Below are 23,310 nucleotides of genomic sequence, written 5' to 3' on the forward strand. Positions count from 1 at the left end.
AGGGAATTAACTTGAAGAAATAATATTACTTCATTATATGAATATATACTGTGTAGATGCCTATTTGCATATATATAGATTTCTCTATATCAATTTTGAGAGTGTCAGTGAGTGAATGCCACGTGCCATGACAGATGCTTGAAATACAGTGATGAGAAAAAAAAAAATTAAGACCGGGTTCGTGCCCCCACTATTGAAATAATCTGTTACTAAGGATGAAAGTACAACTAGAGCACATTATGAAGAGGAAGAGGTACAAAACTGTGCCAAAGGAGGGCACAAAAGACTCCATGGTGACTCATTTCGTGTGCCAGCTCAATTGGGCCCAAATATTTGGTTAAACGTTATTCTGGGCTTGTCTTTATGAGTGTTTCTGGTAGAGATCAACATTAATCAATTGACTGGATAAAGCAGGTTTCCCTCCCCAGTGTGGGGAGGCATCAGGCAATCAGTGAAGGCCTTGAATAGAACAAAAAGGCAGGGCGCCTGGGTGGCTCAGTCGGTTAAGCTTCTGACTTCAGCTCAGGTCATGATCTCAACATTTGCGAGTTCGGGCCCCGCGTCGGGCTCTGCTGACAACTCAGAGCCTGGAGTCTGCTTTAGATTCTGTGTCACCTTTTCTTTCTGCCCCTCCTCTGCTCATGCTCTGTCTTTCTCAAAAATAAACATTAAAAAAAAAGTTTTTTTAAGGCAGAGGGAATGAGAACTGCTCCCTGCCTTATGGTCTCTGACCTGGAACATTGGTCGTTTCCTGCCTTCAGACTCATACTGGAACCACACCTTCAGCTCTCTTGGCTCTCCAGCTTATCAGCTCCACATCTTGGGACTTCTCAGCCTCTCAAACATGTAATTCAACCCCATATACATATAAATTTATTTATTTATGTGTGGGTATAAATATATACACACATATGTGTATATATATGTTATAGTATACAAAATATATACTGTATTAGTACATTACATAATTACAAATTATATATTAATATCTAACACATTGATATAGCTATGTCTTAATATTACAAATGTACAATATCCGTAACATACATGCGCACACTTGCTTCTATTTCTCCAGAGAGCCCTAACACAGCTCCACGCACGTTTAGTCTACCACCGAGAATGGAAGTGGATGCACCTGCAAAGCACCTACGACCATTTCCCTGGACTGAGAAGGTCTCCTTCCTTCCCGTAATTCCATAAGCCCATCTGCTCCTCATTTCAAGTGTCCCTGAGAAAACTCTCCCCTACTTTTCTGGCTTGAGGAAGGCAGGGCTCAGCAAGAGACTAGAGCATGGGAACCACAGTCAGGCAGCTCTGCTCGGCCAGCAGGAAAGCAGCCCCCGGGCAGGGCACGGAGATGCACGTCTATCAGTTGATTTCTCCCGCCTCTGTGCACAGTTGCCAGCTTCAGTTAGCACAGCCACCAGCAAGGAAAATTTGGTCAGATACTGCCATTTGAGCAAAAACATAAAGAGATACCTAAATTTTCTTTTTTTAAAAATTTTTTAATGTTCATTCATTTTTTAGGAGAGAGAGCCAAGGCGTGAGTCGGGGATGGTCAGAAAGAGAAGGAGACACAGAATCCGACGCAGGCTCCAGGCTCCAAGCTGTCAGCACAGAGTCCAACGTGGGGCTAGAACTCACAAACCATGAGATCATGACATGAGCCAAAACCAAGAGCTGTATGCTTAACCAACTGAGCCACCCAGGTACCCCAGATACAATGTATTTTTGACTGTTCGCTGGTTTGAGTTATTTTCTGCTGCTGAACCTTTATCAGAGAGGGGAATTTATAATGACGTGACATTACCTCATACTATCCTGACCATGGATATTTTTTAAACTATATTTCGCTCTACTTCTTCCATGTTAATTAGCATAACTACAAAGGTTATTATGAAAACTCTAAAAACAAGACCTAATAAAGAGGTTTCCACTTAAAAAAATAAAGTTATTAAACTAGAAAGTTTTGATCACATACAATGAGAAGAAAATCTGTGTGTAAATTTTGCAATATTTCAAACCATAATATCCTTCAGTGATCTTCAAAGAAGTATTTGCCTAGTTCTGAATCTGATTTCCAGCATCACAACTGCACAGTTGCGTGTGGAGCTGTCTGAGGGCCACGTCTCCATGCCCAGAAGCCAACCTGTCCACAGGATATTCGAAACAAAACTAAACACACTCCAGAAGTACTGTTTGGAAGTTGGCAATTTTAGCAAATGAAATAAAAAGGGAGTCTTTCTTTTCTTCCCACTTACTTTTCCTGTGTAAGTCCCAGCATGGAACTTCCAGATAGCAGAGGCCTAGCCCTCGCCTTCCAAGATGGGCTCTGCTCCTGAGTACGCAGAACACGGCTGGTCTGAACCAAACGTGTGGGAATTGCACAAGGCCCACTGGCCATTGGAAGACTTGTGTGTGAAATGAAATCGAACTAACTCAATTGTTTTATCGATATTTTGAAATAGCTTAGATTAAATACAATATACCGACACGAGTTTCACCTGTTTCTTTTTGCTTTTTTTAAATAGGACCCCTAGAACGTTTTAAATGCCATCTGTCGGTTTGTGTTCCGTTCTACTGGCCGGCACTGTGCCACGGCAAAGAGGAGATGGAATTCTGTGCATCATAAAAAAGAAACAGAGGATTTCATGGGGGGAAAAAATAACACTTCTGTTGTCATTATTTAAAAATAAAAACCAGTGCCTACTAAAATTAGATTCATTGAAATAAAGATCTTCAAAGACGCAAATGAACTGCACATGAATGTTGAGCAATGGACTCCATCCACAAGCATTCCTCGTTTACAACTTTGCCCCACATGTCATCGTCCAGAGAAACCAATGAAAAGTGGTGATGGCGTGTGAAGCCATCCCCAAAGCCAAGCATGGAGAGTGGTCTCACTGCTCACTGACAGCCATGTAATGTGCTCATTCGTATCTGCTGCTTCAAGGCCATCTGCAGTTATTGTTGGCAGACACGGAGAGGTGTGCCATAACAAGACAATAGACAGAGTAGTGAGTCAACAACACAGCAAATGCATCTAAGACGTGCCGTCGGGAACTGATACTGACAAGGGGGGACATAGTCATACTCTGTGCAGCGGACTCTGCAGCCACTAAAAGTTGATTCACACAGCGTGGGCGAGGAGTCCCCATGTCAGTCTGTCGGCCAGCGCATGCTAGAGACCCCTGTCACTTCCTGCTTCCTCTGGGAGGCTCGGGGTTCTCTTCAGAAAGTGCCTATCACAGTTAGGACTTTCATTTCAAAGTGACAGAAACTACAGTTAAGCTAGAGTAACGAGAAAAGAAAGGGAGATATGTTTCATGTGAACGAAAAGCCGCAAGTACTTTCGTTTCAGGCATCAAGACTGCGATGACGCTCTTCTCAGGGGACACAAAGGTTGCCAGCAACTCCGGACTTACGTTCCATCCTCTCTGCTACCCCCAGGTGGCCCAGACTTTTATTTCATTGGTTCTGATCCTGTTACGTGTGAATCCCTACCAAGCACATAGTCAAGGATATGTGATATTCTGACTGGTCGCTCTGAAAACATGTCACCCCCTGCCAAATGCCAAGGACTCGGGGCAGAGGTGGAAAAGGTAGGTCCCCAAGGAAAACTGCAACATCTTTGCCAAAAGACTGGGAAACGGATGCTGGGCAGATCAGAGAAATTACTAGTGGTCACTGCTCTCTCTGAATCCCTGTATCTAACCTGCACATAAAAGACACCCACTGATGAGTTTTTCCAGTGAACGAACGCATGGATGTATGCTTAAGAAAAACCTAATTCATGATGCATACCAAACACAGAAATGATGTGCTTCTAAATTGCCAGGCTGTCAATGACATACATTCAGGTAACCAATGTTTATTGAGCGCCTACTAGATGCCAGGGTCTACTCTTGCCATTGGACACACAACTGTCAAACAACAGAGATGAAGTCTGGCCCTCATGAAGCAGCTAGTCAAGCAGGGAAGGCGGCACGTGCAAGACAATGATGTGTGTATTAGAGGGATGATAAACAGTATGAAGGATGATAAAGCAAGATAAGGGGATGAGGGAGTGACAGGTGGAGGGAGGAACTTTCTGCAATGGTGCCATTCACACAGAGAAATGAAATGCGCAGGAGGTGAAGGAGGCAGCGGGGGTGACTATTTGGGGGGAAGAGCATTCAAAGAGCAGAGCCAATGGAACAGGGGCACCTGGGAAGCTGAAAGGCAATGGAGGCCAGAAGGGCTGGGATGGAGTGTACGATGGAAGAAAAGATAGGATATCAGGCGAAAAGAGCCCCATCACATAGCGCCTTGCGGGCCCTGGAAAGAAATTTGCATTACACACTCTGAGTAATGGAAAGCCTTTAGCTGCTAGGAAGAAGGAAAGTGAATTAATCTGGTAACTGTGAGAAGCAAAGATTATAGGGACACAAGAGGCCAAAGAGAACCACCAGACTGGAAGCTTCTACAAGAATCCAGGTGACAGAGCAGAGTGGCTTGGAACACAATGGTGGCAGGAGAGGGGATCAGAGCGGTCAGAATCGGGTATGTTTTCAAAATATCCAATTCAACTGACCTGTAAGCAATAAAATTTACATGGACAAGTGTATGAAACTACCTGTTATTTATGTATCTTCATTTACATTGCTTGCCCATCATACTAAAAATCAGTCGCTCAACACTTATCTGTGTTCTCATGGTGCTTTATATGATACCTCAATTATAATATTAATTCTATTGCACTGCCCCTAAGTGTTTATATTCCTGTCTCCATTACTCTCCACCTTCACACTGGAATATCTCAGAACTTAGGAACCGTATTACCATTTTTGTATATCCATAGTCCACCATAGTACTGAAGCACAGAGGAGCCTGGAAATAAATGTTTTGGGTTAGAAGGATGTGTGGGTGGAGGGGTGACTGGGTGTAGAGATGGGGTCGGTGGTCGGTAGGAGGAAGGAACAGAGGGAAAAGAAAGAAACGTCAAGCAATTAGCCAGGAATACAAGCCCCCAAATGACCTTGAATCTGCTCACCTCGTAAATTCATAGAGAAGTTGGGTGGTTTAGAGGATGTGGCTATTATGTAGGTACCAGAGTACCGTGCACTTTCTCATGACGGGTCTATCCAACCAAGGAAGCGATGACGGAGGTGCATTAAATAACCAGGTCAGCTGATGAGTCCATGCATATGAAAGAATTCGCTTCCTCATCTCGCATTCCAGTGAAAACAGAGCTCCTTGCCTCATCAAGTATGGTGAAGAATTCATACATTTACTTGTAAATGCAGAAATTGCCTGACTACATTCAGGAGATAGAAAACCCCAATACACCTTGACAAGATTCTCAGGCTCGAGCACACATTAATAAAACACAGAGAACATTCCCCACCCCTTCCCAGAGCTGCCCCATCGCTGCAGGTCAACAGGATACAGGGGACACTGAACTTCTATGCAAGGTTGGCAGCAAATCCAGAAATAGAATCCACATTTCTTTTTTTCTTTTTTTATTTCTAGGAGAGAGAGAGGGACAGCGTGAACAGGGGAGGGTTAGAGAGAGAGGGAGACACAGACTCCGAAACAGGCTCCAGGCTCTGAGCTGGCAGTCAGCACAGAGCCCGACGCGGGGCTCGAACCCACGAACCGCGAGATCATGACCTAAGCGAAAGTCGGACGCTTAACCGACTAAGCCACCCAGGCGCCCCTAGAATCCACATTTCTAATCCACAGCCTCCCCTCTCGTGAGATAGGCTCTCTCCCTCCCTCCTAAGAACACAAGGATAACTTTTATTATAAATATATCTGTTTCTTCAAAAATCCGTTTATTTTCAGCAGTCCGTGTTGGCATGCTGTGAAATTCAAAAGCAAATACACATCTTTAAAAAGATTTCCAGATGATTTTTTTGCTGCCTTCCAACCTAACCCCAGTCCCCACCCACCATTCATACACAGTCTCCCCAAATACGTTCCTCAAAAGGAAAAATCATTATCGAATCATCACTGTTACTGAAATCATTGTCCTTAAAGACTTTGAAATGAACAGGGAGTATCCTCTGGAAAAAAACAAACTTACATAAATGCATTCTACTACAGCTGCCAGCTTGCGGTGGTTACTATCAGTGATTCTCGGCTGGGGACGATTGTACCCCCGGGGACACTGGGCCATATCTGAAAACATTTTGATACAATTGTGGGGCGTTGCTGGCATCTGCTGGGTAATGGCCTGAGATGCTGAGCATTCTAGAACACACAGGCCAGCGCCCACAAGCATCCATCTGTATCAGCAGCGCCCTATTGAGGAGCCTTGTGCTAAACAGTATAAAATTCCCTAAGCAATTTTATAATTTGTAACGTTTATTTTTGTGAGAGAGAGACAGGCAGAGAGACAGAGAGGGAGAGAGGGCACAAGCAGGGGAGGGGCAGAGAGAGGAGACACAGAATCTATGGCAGGCTCCAGGCTCTGAGCGGTCCACACGGAGCCTGACACAGGGCTTGAACTCACGAACCGTAAGATCATGACCTGGGCCATAGTCAGACACTTAAGTAACTGAGCCACCCAGGTGTCCCAAATTTCCCAAGCAACTTTAAATAGGGAATATCTATAGAAACTCAGTGCTTCTCCTTGAACCCACAGTCTCACATGCCCCATAACATAAGCATGAGCAGTTGGTGGATGATGTAAGAGCATCAGGATTCTGCAAACAGAGGGGACTTCCTCTGGACCCACCCGCCGCAGAGTAAGCACTGTAGAAATGTTCTGTTAGGTTTTTATTGCTGCGTACCAAATTACCACATATTTAGCAGCTTAAAAACAACACCTATTAGCTCACAGCTCTGCAAGTCAGAAGTCTGGGCACAGTGTGACTGGGTTCTCTGCTCTGGATTTCCCAAGGTCAACATCAGGGTGTCAGCCAGGGCTGCATTCCTGGCTGGAGGCTCTGGGAAAGAATCCACTTCGAATCGCGTTCATGTTGTTGGCAGAGTTCAGTTCCCTCCTGTTGTAGGATGGAGGCCCCTGATCCCTTCCATGGCTGCCAGCCGGAGGCCCCGCTCAGCACCTCGGGGCCACCTGCATGCTCCACCACGTGGACCCCTCCACCTCCAAAGCCAGCAGTGAAGACCCTCACATGTCAACTCCCTGTAGCTCTGAACCCCTTTGGCTTTTCCTATTCTGCGTGACCATACGATCATCAGGCCAAATCTCCCTGCAAAATCTCCCTACCTTAAGGTCAACTGATTTGAAAGGACATCTGCGAAATCTCTTCCCAGCAGTACCGAGATTAGCTGCTGAATGAAGAATTGGGAGATGGTGTGCGTGCAGCAGGGGCTGGGGAGCTCAGGGCCACAGCTTGTACGTGGCATCGCCGTGTCACTTCCTTCACAAAGCAGCCCTTTAACAGGAATTTTTTTCCCATCTCTACTTTACAGATAAGGCAACTTGATTCTCGGATGGTAGAGAATTCCCCCAAGCTGAAGGAAAGCTACATGGGAACTCTCTGGTATTATTTTTGCAACTTCTTGTGGGTCTAAAAGTATTTCAAAATAAAAGGTCTTCAAAAAGAATAATTTTGCCAAGATCACAGAACTAGTAAGTAAAAGTGATGGGCTTCTAAGATCCCACGCATTGTAATGTGCCAGCCTTCTTAAACTATCGCGTGAGGCATTTCTAAGGTGACAGCGCGTCTGAAGCCTCTGGCATTTATCTGGACCAGGGGTTCTCAGTCCTGATGGTGCATGAGAAGCAACTGGGAGCCATTAAAAAATGCTCATGCCTGGGCCCCGCCCCTAGATATTCAGCTTCTGGTCTGGGGTGGGATCTGGGCATCTGTGTTTTTTCAAAGGCTCTCTATGCTAAGAATCACTGACCTGGATGTGATTTAATCATAAATGACATTGTTACATATGCAGGATTAAACAGAAATTGGTATTTGCTTTACGCACAAAAAGAACCCTTTTAAAAGCATGGAATTCACCTTGCTTCCATGCAGCCTACTAGAAAACAAGGATTGCAAAATGCTAGATAAAGACTAAGACATAGGAAAACACAGGCCCTACGTGCATGCGTGCGTGTATTCTATCAAGTATATAAAAAACGCAAGAGTGCATTTAAGTAGTGTTTTCTCTCCACCATGTCTCTGTACGGCATCAAACAGACCTACACTCAACAATCAAGGTCAGGGACGAATTGTGTTCATTGTTCATCCACAGAGAAATTAATTTGGGTAACTCTTCCTCTGCCTTCTGGAAGTGGCGAAGAACAATAAGAAAGGGATCGTCAAGTCACAGAATGGACCCGCGGACACTAAAAAGCAGTCCGCTGCAGGAGAAGTCGGCAAATCACTGGAGAGATAATCTCCTCTTTCTAGCTTATGTCAGCCCCTTTCAAGTGCCGTCTCTCAAATAAGGGCAACCGACTTCCAGTAAATTAGCGGTGTGCGTTATGTAATTTATGTTAGAGAGCAAGCATTCCCCTTGACTTGTGGTGGTAATAAGGGCAGATAAAATATTCCGGAGCTCAGCGGCATGAATAAGCAATCAAAAGAATTCAGCCACAAATGAAATCCTTGGCTACATCAAAGGCATCGCTTCAGGAGAGGTGAGTGTGCCGTCCGGATAGTACACTCTCACCAGACTTGTATTATGGTATTTGAGTGTGCTCCGCTCTGTAATTGGCTAGAGAAACCGTGGGAACAGCCTTTCACAGAAAAAACTTGATGTAACTGAAAGGGAACTCCTGGGTTGGTGGACAGAGATGGGTAGAAAGCCCAGGCAAAGAGAATGGGTCATGGAAGCTTCAATGGGCAGTGCTCGCTGGGCCCGTTTATATTTGGACTTCACAAATTAATCAGTACCACTTTCTCTTAAACTGTCTATCGCCAGTGGCGGGAAACCACGCGATTTTACCAGCACATATGTCCCGCTGGAGAGGCCCATTCACCTCAGTGGCTTTCTTAGGCTCATGGAAGACCGAGATGAAGGGAGTTCTCAGTAACTATGCGTGATTTACAACCCATCAGAGCCCGTGATGCTGGGTGGCTAATATCAATATCAGCAACGAAATTTCTGGCCATAGCTAATGTCTAGCATGTGTTTGATGACTCGGCTTTCCACAGGGGAGGTCTCTCCGTGCCTCTCTCTCGTGAAACATAGAACTGCATGCAACTAAGAAGACTCATCTATATGCGTGCGCTTTTCAGCAACAGCAAAAGACTGGAAACAAACATTAACCAGAAGGGAATAACAGGCGGCGGTTGAAAGAATAAGATAGATGTCCGGGTACCGATAAGGAAGGAACTCCTAGATACACTTTAGTTCCAAGCACTCCCCGTTCCCATCACAAGAATGCTTCGGGAAAAGTGTTGAGTAATATGATTTATGGACATTTTACATGTGCACATAGGTACATGAGCATACATGTATGCACGCGCACATGCGCGCACACACACACACACACACACACACAACTCTAGTTTCAAAGGGGATTCAAACCAATAATTAGAATCCTTGGCTTGGTGTACATCACCCCTGACCTCCTTCTATGCATTAATCCACATATCAGTACATAAGTGAAGCCAGCATTTGTTGGAATACACAGGTGAGTGGAGCGTGGCCCCGAGGCTTACGGGCAGATGAGCGAGGGAATAAAGTCCAGAGCCCCACGCACTTGCTGTCACATAGGGTACAGGTTCCAACTAATGTGTCACTGCTGAGTAAGTCACGAGAGACACCAGGCACCCAAGGAAACATTGAACTCCTCCCTGGAACGCAAAAGGCCAGCAGGCACAAAAAGAACGGAGTCAGAGAAAGACCATAGTGATGACATCACTGTACCTTGGCCCCAGCCTTGCCGAAGGCTGACCATCCTAGGACCAAGAAGGGGGTGGGGAATGAATCTGAGTGATCTCTGAGCCAAAAACTGTATTTTTTTCTGCTTAACCTAGCCCAAGACGGAACCATTCTACCTGCCAGTGAAGCTTGCCAGGACACACAAACCAGAATGATCTGCATTTCAATCCACACGAGGCACCCCTGCCCGCCGGCGGATGCCAGCTAGAGCACCGATAGTCACACTTACGCGTTGTAATGCATCCGTCAAGCAAAAACAATCAGCCCAAAGGTGTTCCAGCCACCCCGTCTCCCGAGAAGATTCTTCACAGACACACTCAGGACACTAATTCGGTCAACAGGGCCCTGGGGTGGGACCATCTGGGAAGCTTTTTCTTTCCTTTACTCAAATGGACACCTTGGCTCTACCCGGGATCCACAGAAATCTCAGAAGTGGGGCCTAAAAATATGACGCTGGGTTTTGTTTGATTGTTTTTAAGTACTTAGGTCTTTTTGTAGTGCATGGGGCAGGGAATGCCACTTTAGACCTTGAACACCCATGTGCTCCCTGGCAGTTAAATATTATGAAGGCCTCCATCCATCTTAGCTGAGTCCTCCTCTCCATGGCTCCAGTTTGAATAACTCAGGAAGTGCTCAATAAATAGAAACTATTATGATTATCTTGGCTACAAGTTTCCTGTCTGCGGGTGGTAAGGAGGGTTGGCATCAGCCAATGTTGGAAACGCCTTTATGGAAGGAGGTCTGCAATCGTGACAAGTATTACTCTCCCATTACCACCACCAACATTATTACTAGGCGCTAGGCACTATTTTAAGCGTTACCCATAGAGTATTTCTCTTCCAAGTCGGCATCCATAAACCCCATTCTCCTCATCTTCCCGATGAAGAAATGAAGCATGGAGAGGCCAGTGATTTGAGGTCAGTCCTGGGACTTCTAAGTCTGAGCTCAAAGCCAGGATCCTATATTCTCGACTACACCTGCCTCCATCCAGACCTTCCTGTGTTGGCTGATCCTTCCCTTTTAATCTTTCTCTCGCTTCCTTTCTTCATGGTGGGTAATATAATGGTTACTCTCCCCGATAAAAATCTCCAAATATCTTCGGTGGGATGCTGCCACCACCCAGGTGCCCTCTTCCTGTTTTGACAGGCTTGAGGAGGCCCCAGGACTGGAGTGCCATTGCCATTTCCTTCCCAGACCCCCTCCTAGCCCAAAGCCAAGAGCAACGAAGGATGGAGCACCCAGTGAGTGCCAGGCTAAGTGCTCATTGTGTGTTGCCATGGTCCCCAGAGAGCGACAGAGTTTCAGCCACGTTACAGATGAAAACGCAGGGGCAGAGGCATGCTGAAAGCCTGGCACTCACACTTCTGGAGGCTGGAGATTATGCTCCTCTACCAAGCAGAGAGCCTGGGGGCAGAGTCAGCCCTCTGCCCTTCCACGGGGGCACTCCCCCGCCAAATCAGCCTTGGGATCCTGCTCTCTGGCAAGAACCCTGGCTAGGTTTTCAAAAAAAATTAGATGGCATTTTGCTAAAAGTACTGCTTTGAGCAAATAACTGTCTTTACAAATCATGGCTGAAGAGTGGCCAAAATAACAACAACAACAACAAAAAAATCTTTTTACCCTTGATGAACCAATAACCCAAGAAAACATCTCTGATTTGGGTCAGCCTGTATCCAAAAGCTTGTAAATACAGCCCAGTCTAATCCTTAATTTCACATGATCCTCTCAAGTGAATGAGAAGTTCCAAGGGGGTATATGTAATTCAGCAAACCCCTGCTTAGCTAACAAGGCCCCACAAAGCAAGAGAGCGGAGTTTCTTTCTGCACGTCTGGACTAAGGTCATTTAACTTCAGCCCTTTCGTGAATGGAAACGAGCTTTCTAAAGACTATAAGGCAGGCAGTGGCCAGCAAACGACAACTCAATGGCTGATCCTTCTGAGTCATAAAATGACTCTGAAAAGGGGAGATCAAAGCTTTCCTACCGCCTATTGAAACCCAACTGCTTCCAAAGCTCCTCGCAGGGACCCAGGCTCTCTGGAGAATGGGTCCCTGCCGTCACAGTCTAAAGAGGCCACCACCAAAGAAAGACGTGAGGACATTGGGGCAGCCAGCCATGGAGGAGAAACACCACTTACGGTTTAATTGTTGGGGACAAAGGGAAAGTAAGTGGAAGAAAACTGAGGGACAAAAATTAGGTGGTGTCAGGAACTCAGGCCGGAGGGATCTCCAGCACGCCTTCCGCTGAGCTCCGATGCAGTGCTGAGGCTGGGCCCTGATCAGAGACGACACAAGATGGCAGCCAAGCACCCCTCCACTCTTCTCCAGCGGGGTGCTTGCTCACCATTACTCATCAAAGGTAAAGTACCAAGTACACTTAGCACAGATCTGGGCAGACAAGCAATACGGTGGTAGTTTCCGCATGCCTTGGCACTTGACCTTCACCTTGTGAATGGAGCTTAGAGCGAGAGTTAAGCAAGGATGTATTTCCCCAACAGGAACACGTGGTAATTAGGTTTATCAGGTGCCCATAAAGTGCAATGAATCTTAGAGCTAGAAATTGCTCTTTTAGGGTGAACCACAGAAATCTGGACAAGTTATTGATGAACACATGCCTTCAAGAGAGGGGAGCAGCCCAATTAGTATTATAATTCCACCTCTTGAAGCTTCACAATACACATTAGCATATTAAAAGGTATGAAATGTATTACAGAAAAGACTTTTCCTAATTGCATTTAAACCTAAAGTTTCCCTAACTCTATGGGAATATATGGCCACTTATAGGGTCATGAAATCCTTTTATTACTGGAACATCTCTCACCGGTTTGAAATCAATATGTAATAGATATTTTTCGGGAATCATCGCTTGGGTTTTCTTGTTAGTGCCAGACTGTTAGGAAAATTCTAGGCTTAAACCAATTTCTTTAATGTAGGGTATTTCTAAGTTGCTAATATGCTAATGCGCATGGTAAATTTCCAAGAGGTGGCTTTTAGAACTATTTGCCTATGCGTCCCCCCCTTTTTTCAAACCCTATGCTATGAACTTTTTCTAGAAACTAGAATATGGCATCCAACATGCTTGTGACTTTATCCACTGTACCCTGAAAGGTGCCAGACAGAAGCTAATCAGTAGTTGTTGAATAGAAGAATAATCATGCAATGTGTCTTTTCAGCTAGTTCTTATAAAAGGACATTTCCATTAAGTTTTAGAAATTGGATCAGTCTGAGGTGCCTGGGTGGCTCAGTCGGTTAAGCGTCTGACTTCGGCTCAGGTCATGATCTCGCGGTTCGTGGGTTCGAGCCCCGTGTCGGGCTCTGTTCTGACAGCCAGCTCAGAGCCTGGGGTCTGCTTCAGATTCTGTGTCTCCCTCTCTCTCTGACCCTCCCCAGCTCACACTGTCTCTCTCCCTCTCTCTCTTTCTCAGAAATAAATAAAACATTAAAAAATTTGTAAGAAAGAAGTGGGATCAGTCTGTCAACCAAAAACAATTCTTTTCTTTCCCAACAGTGGTTATTAAGACAATTTGCCTATTTGTTTAACGTCTTGATCTAATGGTTCTCTCCTGTTAGTATGCATTGGGAATCACTTGGAGAATTAGAAAAACACACATTCCTGAGCTTAGCCTCTTTGACCTTCTGTTGCGGGTAAAGAAATTCAAATTTTCAACACCTCAGGCAAAGTTAATGCAGCAGATCACTGCATTAACTCTGAACTCTGAACTCCACTCTGAAAACCACCGGTCCAGATTGAAGAAAAAAAAAAAAAAAAAAAAGGAGCCCTGAGGTGAAACATTTTTGAGCAGAAAGGCCTTTTAGATCTCTCAGTATGTAGGAAGATGCACATTCGTTCTATCATCCGAGAAGACAAAATTGATACAGGTGGAAGTCATCAGAAGGTAGGTTGTAGTTCAACATCAAGAAGAGATTCCCAACAACAGCACAGGCTCCCTGGATGGAGGTAATGACCTTCCCTTCGCTGTGCTCGTCAAAGAGGGCCAGATATGGTTGGAGGGACGTACATGGCAGATGGTGATGATATTCAGTTCACCTGCAACCCGGAGATCCGGGGACAAAGTCCACAAACCCAAGACACCTTCACAGAATGTGAGGCAGTCAGACGTAGGGGGCAGTGAGGAGCTGGAGTGTGCCAGTTCTTGTCTAAACGCATTCAAAAGTTTTAAAAATAATCATGCCGGGACACCGCGGGAGGCAGGATTCACCCAGGGAAGTTTGCAACTTCTTTTCTGTCCATTCTTCTAAGTAAATAATGGCCTGCTCAACTCCTGATTAAAGTGAGCCCCGTCAGCTGTGGGGAGGGGCGTGCACTTTAAGAAAATATTTTAAGCACAGTTTAGTGATGAGTTATTGAGGGGAATCCCCTGCCTGAGAAATCCTCGATGGAATGTGTACATATACATGTATGCATACACATACATACACGTATATTTCATTATCGTAACCCTCCTCCACTTTCTCCTTCTCTCCTGGGGCTTCCCTGGCAACTGAGATAATGGTTAGTTCTCTCAGGGGTCCTTTGTTTTGTAAGGATGACCTACTACCCTGAGACACATTGCATGCACCCCAGGAGGCTGCTGTAACCTCTAAAGGCATTCTGATGCGGGTCACCCAGCTCCATTGGGGTAGAAACCCTGACGTAGAGCCTTCACGTGGAAGAGGCCCTACTCATCAGTCTCATTCGGCTCCTGTCCGCTTCTGCATCAAGGCAAGGAGAGTTGCTCGTCTCCTTTAGCATGTTAACTCTGCTGAGTCTCTCCGAAAAGCATTGAGAGGTTTGCCCTCTCATGAACTCTTAAATTATTCACTGTTCTGGGTCCGTTAGAGTAGCCGCTAATTCACTTTAGCGAAGGTATAGCCCTTTGTTTGGCCAAAGAAGCAGGGCAAGGTCTATGTGTTCTAGATGGCTAGAAGGATGAAAAAGTCTTCCTCCTGCCATGATTATTTCTCCCCTTCGCCCTCTCTCAATGTTCCTGGTGAAGTGTCTCCTCACTGTGGTACCTCAGATGATCTCACAGTGCTCACTACTGCTATGTTTCCCGACCAGATGAATGCATCGTTAGAGATTCGTAGCCATAATAACAGAGATGTCGTATAAGTGAAGCAGTGGTTTTGCTCCAAATTCTTGTTTCTATTTACAGAGAAAAGGGGAAAACACCACAGTGTAGGCTGGAAACATTTATACTATCTGTCTGTAGGATATAGACGGGTTACAAAAGAGGACATACAAATGGCCGATCGGCATAAGAAGCAGTACTCGACTTCAACGACCATCAGGACAACACAAACTGAACCCATAATGGGGAACCATTTCACGTCCATCAATTCAGTAACTAAGATGGAAAACAGACAATAATAAGTGTTGATGAGGATGTGGAGCAACTGGAACTCCCATACACTCTGATGGGAGTTAGTACAACTACAAATTAGTGCAACTAGTACAAATTAGTGCAAATTAGTACAACCACACCCAACAACTCGTTGTTAGGTGTACTTCCCAGAGTGTGTCCATATGCTCACCAAGAGGCATAGACAAGAATGTTCAGCAGTACTCCAGAGCAGCCCAAACCAGAAAACACTTAAATACCCACCAACATCTAAATGGAAATACGGTGAAATATTCATATGGAGGAATATTGTATAATCTTACTTATGTAAAATATTAAAATGGGCAACATTGGCTAAAGTTGGAGGTTAGGATAGTGGTTACCTCTGGGGGTGGGGGTAGTTACTGGGGAATAGACACTTCTAGAACACTGGGAATGTCTTGTTTCATCTCGGTGGTGGGTCCATGGGTGCGAACTTTGTGAAAATTCATTAGGCCGTACGCCATGATTTTTGCATTTTTCTGCATATTCATTGTGCATGTTTCTGTATGTACGTTATGCTTCAACACAAGGTTTCAAAAATTAACTCAGCGTGGCGTCCAGTTTCTCAGTTGTGGTTTTCTCCTCTTTCGGGTTTCTTTCTTGTTGTTTTTTTCTCATCAAGTATGGGTGTGTGTGTTTGTGTTTCATAGTCGTTTGGCAGGGTCACGGAGAGGTGGGGGTCAGCTTGATGTTCACCCTACCCCATACCACGAGGGCCCTGCCAGGGTCAACAAATCGGTAATCAGAGTCAGATGCCTAGAGATGGCAGTGGTCTGGGAAACCGTTTTACATGATTTGGGAGAGGAAACTGAGACCTAGAAACGTTATTTAACTGATCCCAGGCACCTGGCTTGTGGAGTAGTGGGGACAAGATCCGAATGTCACGATTCCAATTCACATCGGCCTTACGCAAGGCAGATGTGGCTGCCAAGTCTTTCACATCCATCACAAACATGGAAGCTTTTAACTTGCCTCATTCCCATTTGTTAAGTGGTCATTTGCTCCCGGTGAATCTCCCCCTCACGAGAAATAACCTGATATCTATTGATAGGAGGCAACTGATCAGATTTCCTATCATTCGCAGAGAGTGGAATCCCAAGAGAGGTAAACATGAGGCGGCTAACATTCGCTGGAACAGGAACAGCTAGGAGAAATTATTCCCTGCCAGGAGCTGCGTTTGCATTGTCCATGGAAGAAGTCACTTAATCCCCACAGCTCTGTGATGGAAACGCTCTTGTTATTCCCACTTTAGAGATGGAGACACTAAGGCATATAGAGGTTATTAACTTGCCCCTCCACAGTGTTATGGGGAATAGGATGCTTTAAGCCACTATGGTGAGGCGCCTAAACTCCTGAAGACATGGGGATACTGGACCAGGCGGGATATGGGGAAATACGGGAGAATGCCCAGAGAAGAGCGGAAGACCCATCACAATCAAGCCAAACAACAACAACAACAACAAATGCCCAGATCTCTCGGTGCGTGTGCGTAGCCATGTCATTAGTGAGTCACATGGATCATTTAAATGGATGAAGCTTAGTTGGGACTTGAGTCTTTGCTTCACTCCATACTGCAACATTATACCACAGAATATCAAAACTCCAGTTGCAATGAAAGGTGTTAGCTAAATTTCAGGTCACAATGTGAAAAAGAAGCCAAATCATAAAGTTTCGACGGGTGAAGAACACAGGAGTTTTCATTCGCTGGCATCCACGCCATCCGCTCTTACTCTGTGTCCTGATACCCCCTGTACATCACGAACTACACCCTCACTTGGGCTCTCTCACGCTTTTTCCAGCTATGCCGGGGCATGGCCATGATGCGTTTCAACACACACACACACACACACACACACACACACACACACACTCATATCAGTGCAAGAGACTTCTTAACAGCAGTGCGAACCCAGAACCGCATTCACTGCTTCGTAGATCTGACTGCATCCTGAGACAAGTATCATTTACACCAATACTCTCGGCCTGGAGCTCAGCTGTCGAGGATCACGCAGAGAGGAAATAGCACTTGTCGCAAATGCTTTTAAAGAGCGCTGCCTCCCTGGATGCCACTCCCAGTCCTGCCAGTCCTCAAACACCCCACACCACATTCTAAAAGGGTGTCTTGTGCGAGCAGGACACAAACACAGCTTAGTTCAAAGAAAACAAAAGGCCTCCCTTCTACAGTGAAGGTTGGGCTTAGCGGGGCTGCCGAGCACAATTTTGCATTGAAATACAGTTTTCCCCGTTTCAAAGCAATGTAGAGGCATGCAGCTTGTCAGATTTATGTAAAGCCTGGGTCTCTCAAGACTTTACAAAGCGAATGGCATCCATCAAATTAATTTCCTTGGGGATCGCCTCAAACACGGAGAATAAAGAGGCCCAGACCATTAAACATCAAAAGAATGTTCTAAATGGTAATTAAAGTTCTATTCTATTTTCTTTTTCTGGGAGCAGATTAGATTAATTGAGAATATTAGAAGTATCAAAGCTGACAGTGTGAATGTGTCGAGTTGGCTGGAAGAACACTTAATATTGCAGACATCTGTTCATTCAAGTCACACAAAACACAGGGAAGAGGGAGTGGACCCAGAGAGCGGGGTGCTTACCAAGCCGGCACACGTAGACACAGCGACGGAGGAGAAGCTGTCATTTCTGATAAATCCCTGATAGAAACATCGCTGCACTGCGGGTTCCCGAGCCTCCGAAGCACCATCTTTTCCAAGTACCTGGACAATAAAGTGACTGCTCAAAATCGCCGAGGGCTTAAGTTCTAAATGTAGTTCCTGTCCAAATGCTGAAAATCGGTAATGCAGGGAGCTGCTGGCACTCCGCGCCGATCGCTTTTTCCTGCCGTTGTGCAAAATGTCGTGTGAAATATATGACCCGCCTGAGTCCACTTCTGCCGGCGTGACAAAGACGTAATCTGCAATGGGAAAGTTTTAGCTGTCAGCACCCAGAACCACAGGGCCAAAGGCTCGCTATCCAACAGGCTGGGAGAGAGCAATGGACACCTCAAAGTTATCGTGGTTTCCTATGCCGTGCGCCTCGCTTAACAACAACTCAGAGCGGCTCGTGATGACGAACACGCTGTGGCTTTTGCGTTGAGTTCTGGGACAGGGATTCCTACCAAAACGAAAAGCCAAGCACCGTCTTCACGAATGCCAAGAATGTTTGTGGAAAATGCCACAACTCTCTCTCATGGTCTGGAGAGAGACAGATGGACTTGAGTGTGGCATCGATAACAACCATCCATACATAAAAAGTGATCTTTTGGAGACTAACTATAGAACCACAGAAGTAATGAATGATTTTTTTTTTTCTCAAGGAGGTGAATATCTTCATGCTTAAGCTGAACTGGGAGTCTAGGGGGAGGCAGAGTTTAAATTTCAAATGATAACTCCCGCTGCCGAGTAACTTGAGATGCTATCGCAGATAATGAGCAAATACCGGCAGTTTCAGATTTCCGATAGTAACTATAGGTGATAATAAAAACCCCAGCGCTTGTATTGCTCTGAACATTTTACTCTGAGCTTTTCCAGGGACAATCCCATTTCACTGTAAACATAAAATACAGTGGATGCATAAAAATGCCTCAAAATTGTCAGAACTTTCCCATAGAGTCTGATGTTTAAAATTGCTCAGACATGTTGGTAAGGGAGTATCAGTCAGGGAACACCTGGAAGGCATGTTTAAAAATACTTTCCCCATTGCTCTCTAGAGCACTAATTGCGGCTTGTTGTAAAGAGGAGGAGCAAACACACACACACACACACACACACACACACACACACACACACAATTTGCTGCTGGAAAACTGAAGCCAGCACACTGTTATCTATCACACAACATTGAGACTAAGAAGCACCATCACAAAACGATTTGGAATGGACCTTCTGCGTGTTCAAACACACTCTGCATTTCCACTTTCTAGGTACAGAATGGGAAACTAATTTGGAAAGCGTTTAGAAAAGATTCCAAACAACGAAGAGGCATGTTTGAGTCACTTGGGTCCCTGGTTACTGGAGGAGGAAAAGAAAGAGGAATTTCCCTTTTCCCAAAAGAGTCACCAACCAAATAAGAAAAGCTCAGGAATGAACAGAAATCCGGTAGCTAAGAGGGATCAGTGAGCAATATGCTAATTGAGCCTACATTTGGGGGAAAAAATCCCAGTAAGACAATAATTTTCAACTGTTTTCTTCTGTGTATGAACCACCTGTGACTCTGACTGCTTGAGCGACTACCTTTCTCTAGATGTTCTTTATATCTGCCTCTCCCATTTTCTCCTTGACTCCTTTAACTAGAAATACTACCTCTCCGTGGCACGCTTATTTAAAAATAACTGGGAAAATAAGTTTTTCTCCTCTCCTAACCTTAAAAAACTGAGCAGGACGTACACTATTTCTCTCTTAAAAATCTGTTACATTGTTCTACAGGTATGTGACTCTTGATTAAATGCAACTTTTTCTTATTAAAAAGCCACCTCCTTCCTCCACAGTGCTAAAACCGAGGTGTGAAAACTCTGCCCGTGCAAGCACAGGTCTCTGCAGGAAGATTTTTTTTTTTTAATTTATTTCTGAAAGAGAGAGAGTGAGAGACAGTGTGAGCAGGGGAGGGTCAGAGAGAGAGGGAGACACAGAATCGGAAGCAGGCTTCACGCTCCGAGCTGTCAGCACAGAGCCCGACATGGGACTCGAACCCACCAACTGCAGGATCATGACCCAAGCCTAAGTCGGTCGCTCAACTGACTGAGCCACCCAGGTGCCCCTGCAGGAAGAGGTTTCCTACCCCCTTCCCCAAACCCACCGGAAACTCTGCCTGCTCTTAGCCAGGAGGCCATGGGGAGCCTTACCCGGCCAGCCCTCCCTGCAATCAGCCCGCAGATCCCCCTGCCGCAGACAGAGCTACTTGTCTGTCTCGAAGGGGAGAAGAGAAGGAGCAGGTTGATGGCGATATTCAGTCCTTGATAGGAAGAGAGGCAGAGCCTCCGATAGACAGTGATCTAATCAGTTGGCTCAGGGGCTGGCTGACCGCGAGGTCCTCACAGGTGGTGGCTGGAACAGAGGAAGCCTCCAGCTATTTGACCTCTCGCGGAACAATGAGGGGTTGTTTTTAGAAACTCCAGTCAGCGTCTCTGGTTGGATAAGAAGTGAATTTCTCAAGAGTTAATTCCTGGCTTTCTCCTCTCCCCTCATCTCACCCCCACTTTCCCAGCCCTTACGCCAGGACTCTGCCTTTTCCCCTCTCCCCAGTCTGCCTTGCTCTCCTGCAGCAGAAGGAGAGCACCCTGCAGGCTAAAAATGATAGGATCCCGGCTGCACGTCAGGTTTTGCTAGACACGTGGATCAGCTGCTCTCCTGCAGCTGGCGGCACCCAGGATTTCCATGGGCACCATCAGGAAGTTCATAAACGGCAAAGTCAAGGGTGTTCTGGAGATTTTCCGCTGGGAACCTCCGAAGAGAGAAAGCCCCCCACACCCCCAATCTCCAGCTTACCTGCTCTCCTCCCTCTAAAAGCAGTCTTTGGGCATCCATGACCCAAGTTCAGGAAAAAGGAGAGAAGGAAAGGAAGAGAAGGAACACAAGTGGAAAGTGAGAGGAGGAGAGATGGGGGAAGGGAAGGTCTCCAGTTTTTTCACACTCCCCCCCACTCCCCCCCCCCAAGGATTAGTTTCCACAGGCTTTCCCAGAAGAGGAAGGAAATAAGGAAAGTGCCTTCGGCTATCAACCATCTAGTCAATGTCCACTTCCTAATTTCTCACCGCAGTATGTTTTGAAACAAGCCATCTGTGAACGAGGGAAAGTATTGTTTTCTCAACTATGCGACTTTCCGCTCGAGGCATTGATTCTTCTGATAAGCTCAGAGTCCCTGCCACATACCACCCCCCCCCACACACCCCTCCAGGAACCCTCTCCAGGACGGGCACACACCTGCCGGGCTGGGGCGAGGGTGGGGTGCTGGAATGCGCCTTCCCACTTGCCTCTCTTTCGGGGAGAAAAGAAGGGACAAGTGCCTGGAAAGGCCCTTTCTCGGGGTGGGGAGCAAATACGAACCGACGTTTAATGCGCTGCCGCCTCCGCCGCTGTCACTGGCCAGGGCCGCGGCGACCGACGCACAGCAGAGGCAGCACAGCTGGAACGCCTGCAAGAGAAAAGGTGACACGGCGCGTGAGGGGCGCGGCGGCGCCGGCGCGGGGCGCCCGCTGCCACCCGCTCCCGGCGCGCCCGTCGGCGGGCACCTGCCTTGGCCACGCGCCCCAGCCCCGCCGGAGCCCACGGCGGGCCCGAGCGGGCGGCGGGCAGCGCGCACGCGAGCAGGAGGGCGCACTCCATGGTCAGGTGCGGGCGCGGCGGCTGCGGGCGGCGGGACGCGGCGGGCGGAGCGCCCTGGCGGCGCGCATTCTCCGCGCCGGGCCCGGAGCGCGGCGCTCCAGGTGCAGCGCCAGGTGGGAGCCGCCGCCGCTCACATCGCGGGCCGCGCGCGCCGGGGCCTCCCCTCCTGCGGCCGCCCGCGCGCCCTCCCTTCCGCCGGCGCCGGGCCGCGGAGCTGCCGCCCGCCGCTCCCGGGGGGCGCGGGCCGGGGTGGGGAGGGGCTCCCCGGGCCCCGGGCTGGCGCGCGCCGCGGAGCGCAGACGGCCGGGGGACGCTGTCCGTGCCTGCCCGCCCGCTCGCCCGCCAGTCTGTGCGTCTGTCTGTCTGTGCGCGCGTCTGAGGCTCCCGGGTGAAGCAGCGCCAGCTGGCTCCCCCGGCGCGCCGAGCCGAGCGCCCGCCTCTCCACCGCACGGTGATTGGCGACCAGCGGCTCCCGGGCCCGTCCGAGCCCCCGGGCTGGTGCAAGGGCGTGGGATCCCCGGGCTCCCGCTCCGCGGGAGGAGGCGGAGGGGGAGGGGGCAGGGGTGGGGGGAGGGAGGGGGGAGCGCCCTGGGTCAGGCTTGGAAAACGTAATTTAAGCGCACGGAGGGCCGCGCTGGGAGGCGGCAGGCCCAGGTGAGCGGCGCGACTCCTCTCGCTGCCTGTGCAGACTTCTCTCGTGCAAGTCTTCGGGCGAGACAGCCGAGGCATTTAGCGCTCTGAACGCCTCCCGAGTGCCAGGTGCTACCCCTCGCTTTGTCTCCATTTACCCCAAGGCCCTATCTTTGCAAGGTGGGGATTATTAACCCCCAGGAAGCTGGGCTCAGCTGGGCCCACGAGAGCCGAGCTACCCGAGAAACCCGGGGGGCTGGCGAGCGGGGAGCCGCCTGGAGCGCTGGGACCCTGAGCCTCGTCAAGGCCTGCGGCGCACGGCAGGCTGGCGGTGGCCCCGCGGCGGCTCCTCCTTCTCCCTCCTGCCCGTGACCGTGCCTCCCGCTCCTCGAGACGGGATCCGGGCCGCAAACACCGCGACTCCCAGAACTTGGCCCAGTCAAGCGGTGCTGCAGTCGCGGGGAACGTGCCTCTCGTTGGCCACGCGCCTGTCCTTGACCCAGTTACATTTGGATCCCTTCTGTTGGCGGCGCTGAACGAAATACGTTCTCACAGGCCAGGGGGAAAGACTGTGATTGGGTAACTCAACAGTGCTAGACCCCAAATGGCCACAAACACTATGCTGGGACCTAAATGGGAAAGAATAACAGCAGAATCTAGTTTCGCTGGGGTGGGGATAAACGTGTGTGTCTCAGCGTGAGATGTCTCTTTGGAGCCGACGTTTCAAATAAGACCAAAGAGAACGGGCGGATTTTCCAAGGGAAGAGAGGCAGAAGGTCTTGGGTGTGGCGAGAGGGATCACAAGGTAAGCTGAGGTCTTCAGGCAGGGAAAGGGCCAAAGAGTTACCAGGGGGAGAGGCGGAAAGCTAATGGCCAAATAAATAGGACTTGGGGGTGGGAGGGGGAAGCATGTAGGAACCTGTTAGATTTAAGATGTGAGAGACGGAGAGTGGAGAGGATGACATGATCTCATTAAAAGTCTCAGGGGCACCTGGGTGGCTCAGTTGGGCAAGCTTCCAGCTTCGGAAGATCAGGTCATGATCTCACAGTTCCTGGGCTGGGGCCCCCCTGTCGGGCTCCTCACTGACGCTGCAGAGCCTGCCTCGGATCCTCTCCCTCTCCCAGCCCCC

General features: G+C 47.9%; 1 protein-coding gene across 2 annotated transcripts in view; it reads right to left on the bottom strand.

Moving 5' to 3' along the window:
- Positions 1–21,739, bottom strand: part of ADAMTS18 (ADAM metallopeptidase with thrombospondin type 1 motif 18) — a 143,640-nt gene extending 121,901 nt beyond the window's left edge. For both annotated transcript variants that reach the window (XM_039226031.1, XM_039226021.1), the window contains exons 1-3: positions 21,461–21,739; positions 21,272–21,359; positions 17,828–18,144 (exon numbers count right to left, since the gene is read on the bottom strand). In XM_039226031.1, coding sequence (XP_039081962.1) covers positions 17,828–18,144; positions 21,272–21,359; positions 21,461–21,550 — 495 coding nt within the window. In that variant the 5' untranslated portion in view covers positions 21,551–21,739. The remainder of the gene's footprint in view (positions 1–17,827; positions 18,145–21,271; positions 21,360–21,460) is intronic.
- Between the last annotated feature and the right edge of the window lie 1,571 nt (positions 21,740–23,310).

The sequence above is a fragment of the Hyaena hyaena genome, unplaced genomic scaffold (genome assembly GCF_003009895.1).
Source record: "Hyaena hyaena isolate Hyena2069 unplaced genomic scaffold, ASM300989v1 scaffold_1, whole genome shotgun sequence".
Taxonomy (NCBI): domain Eukaryota; kingdom Metazoa; phylum Chordata; class Mammalia; order Carnivora; family Hyaenidae; genus Hyaena; species Hyaena hyaena.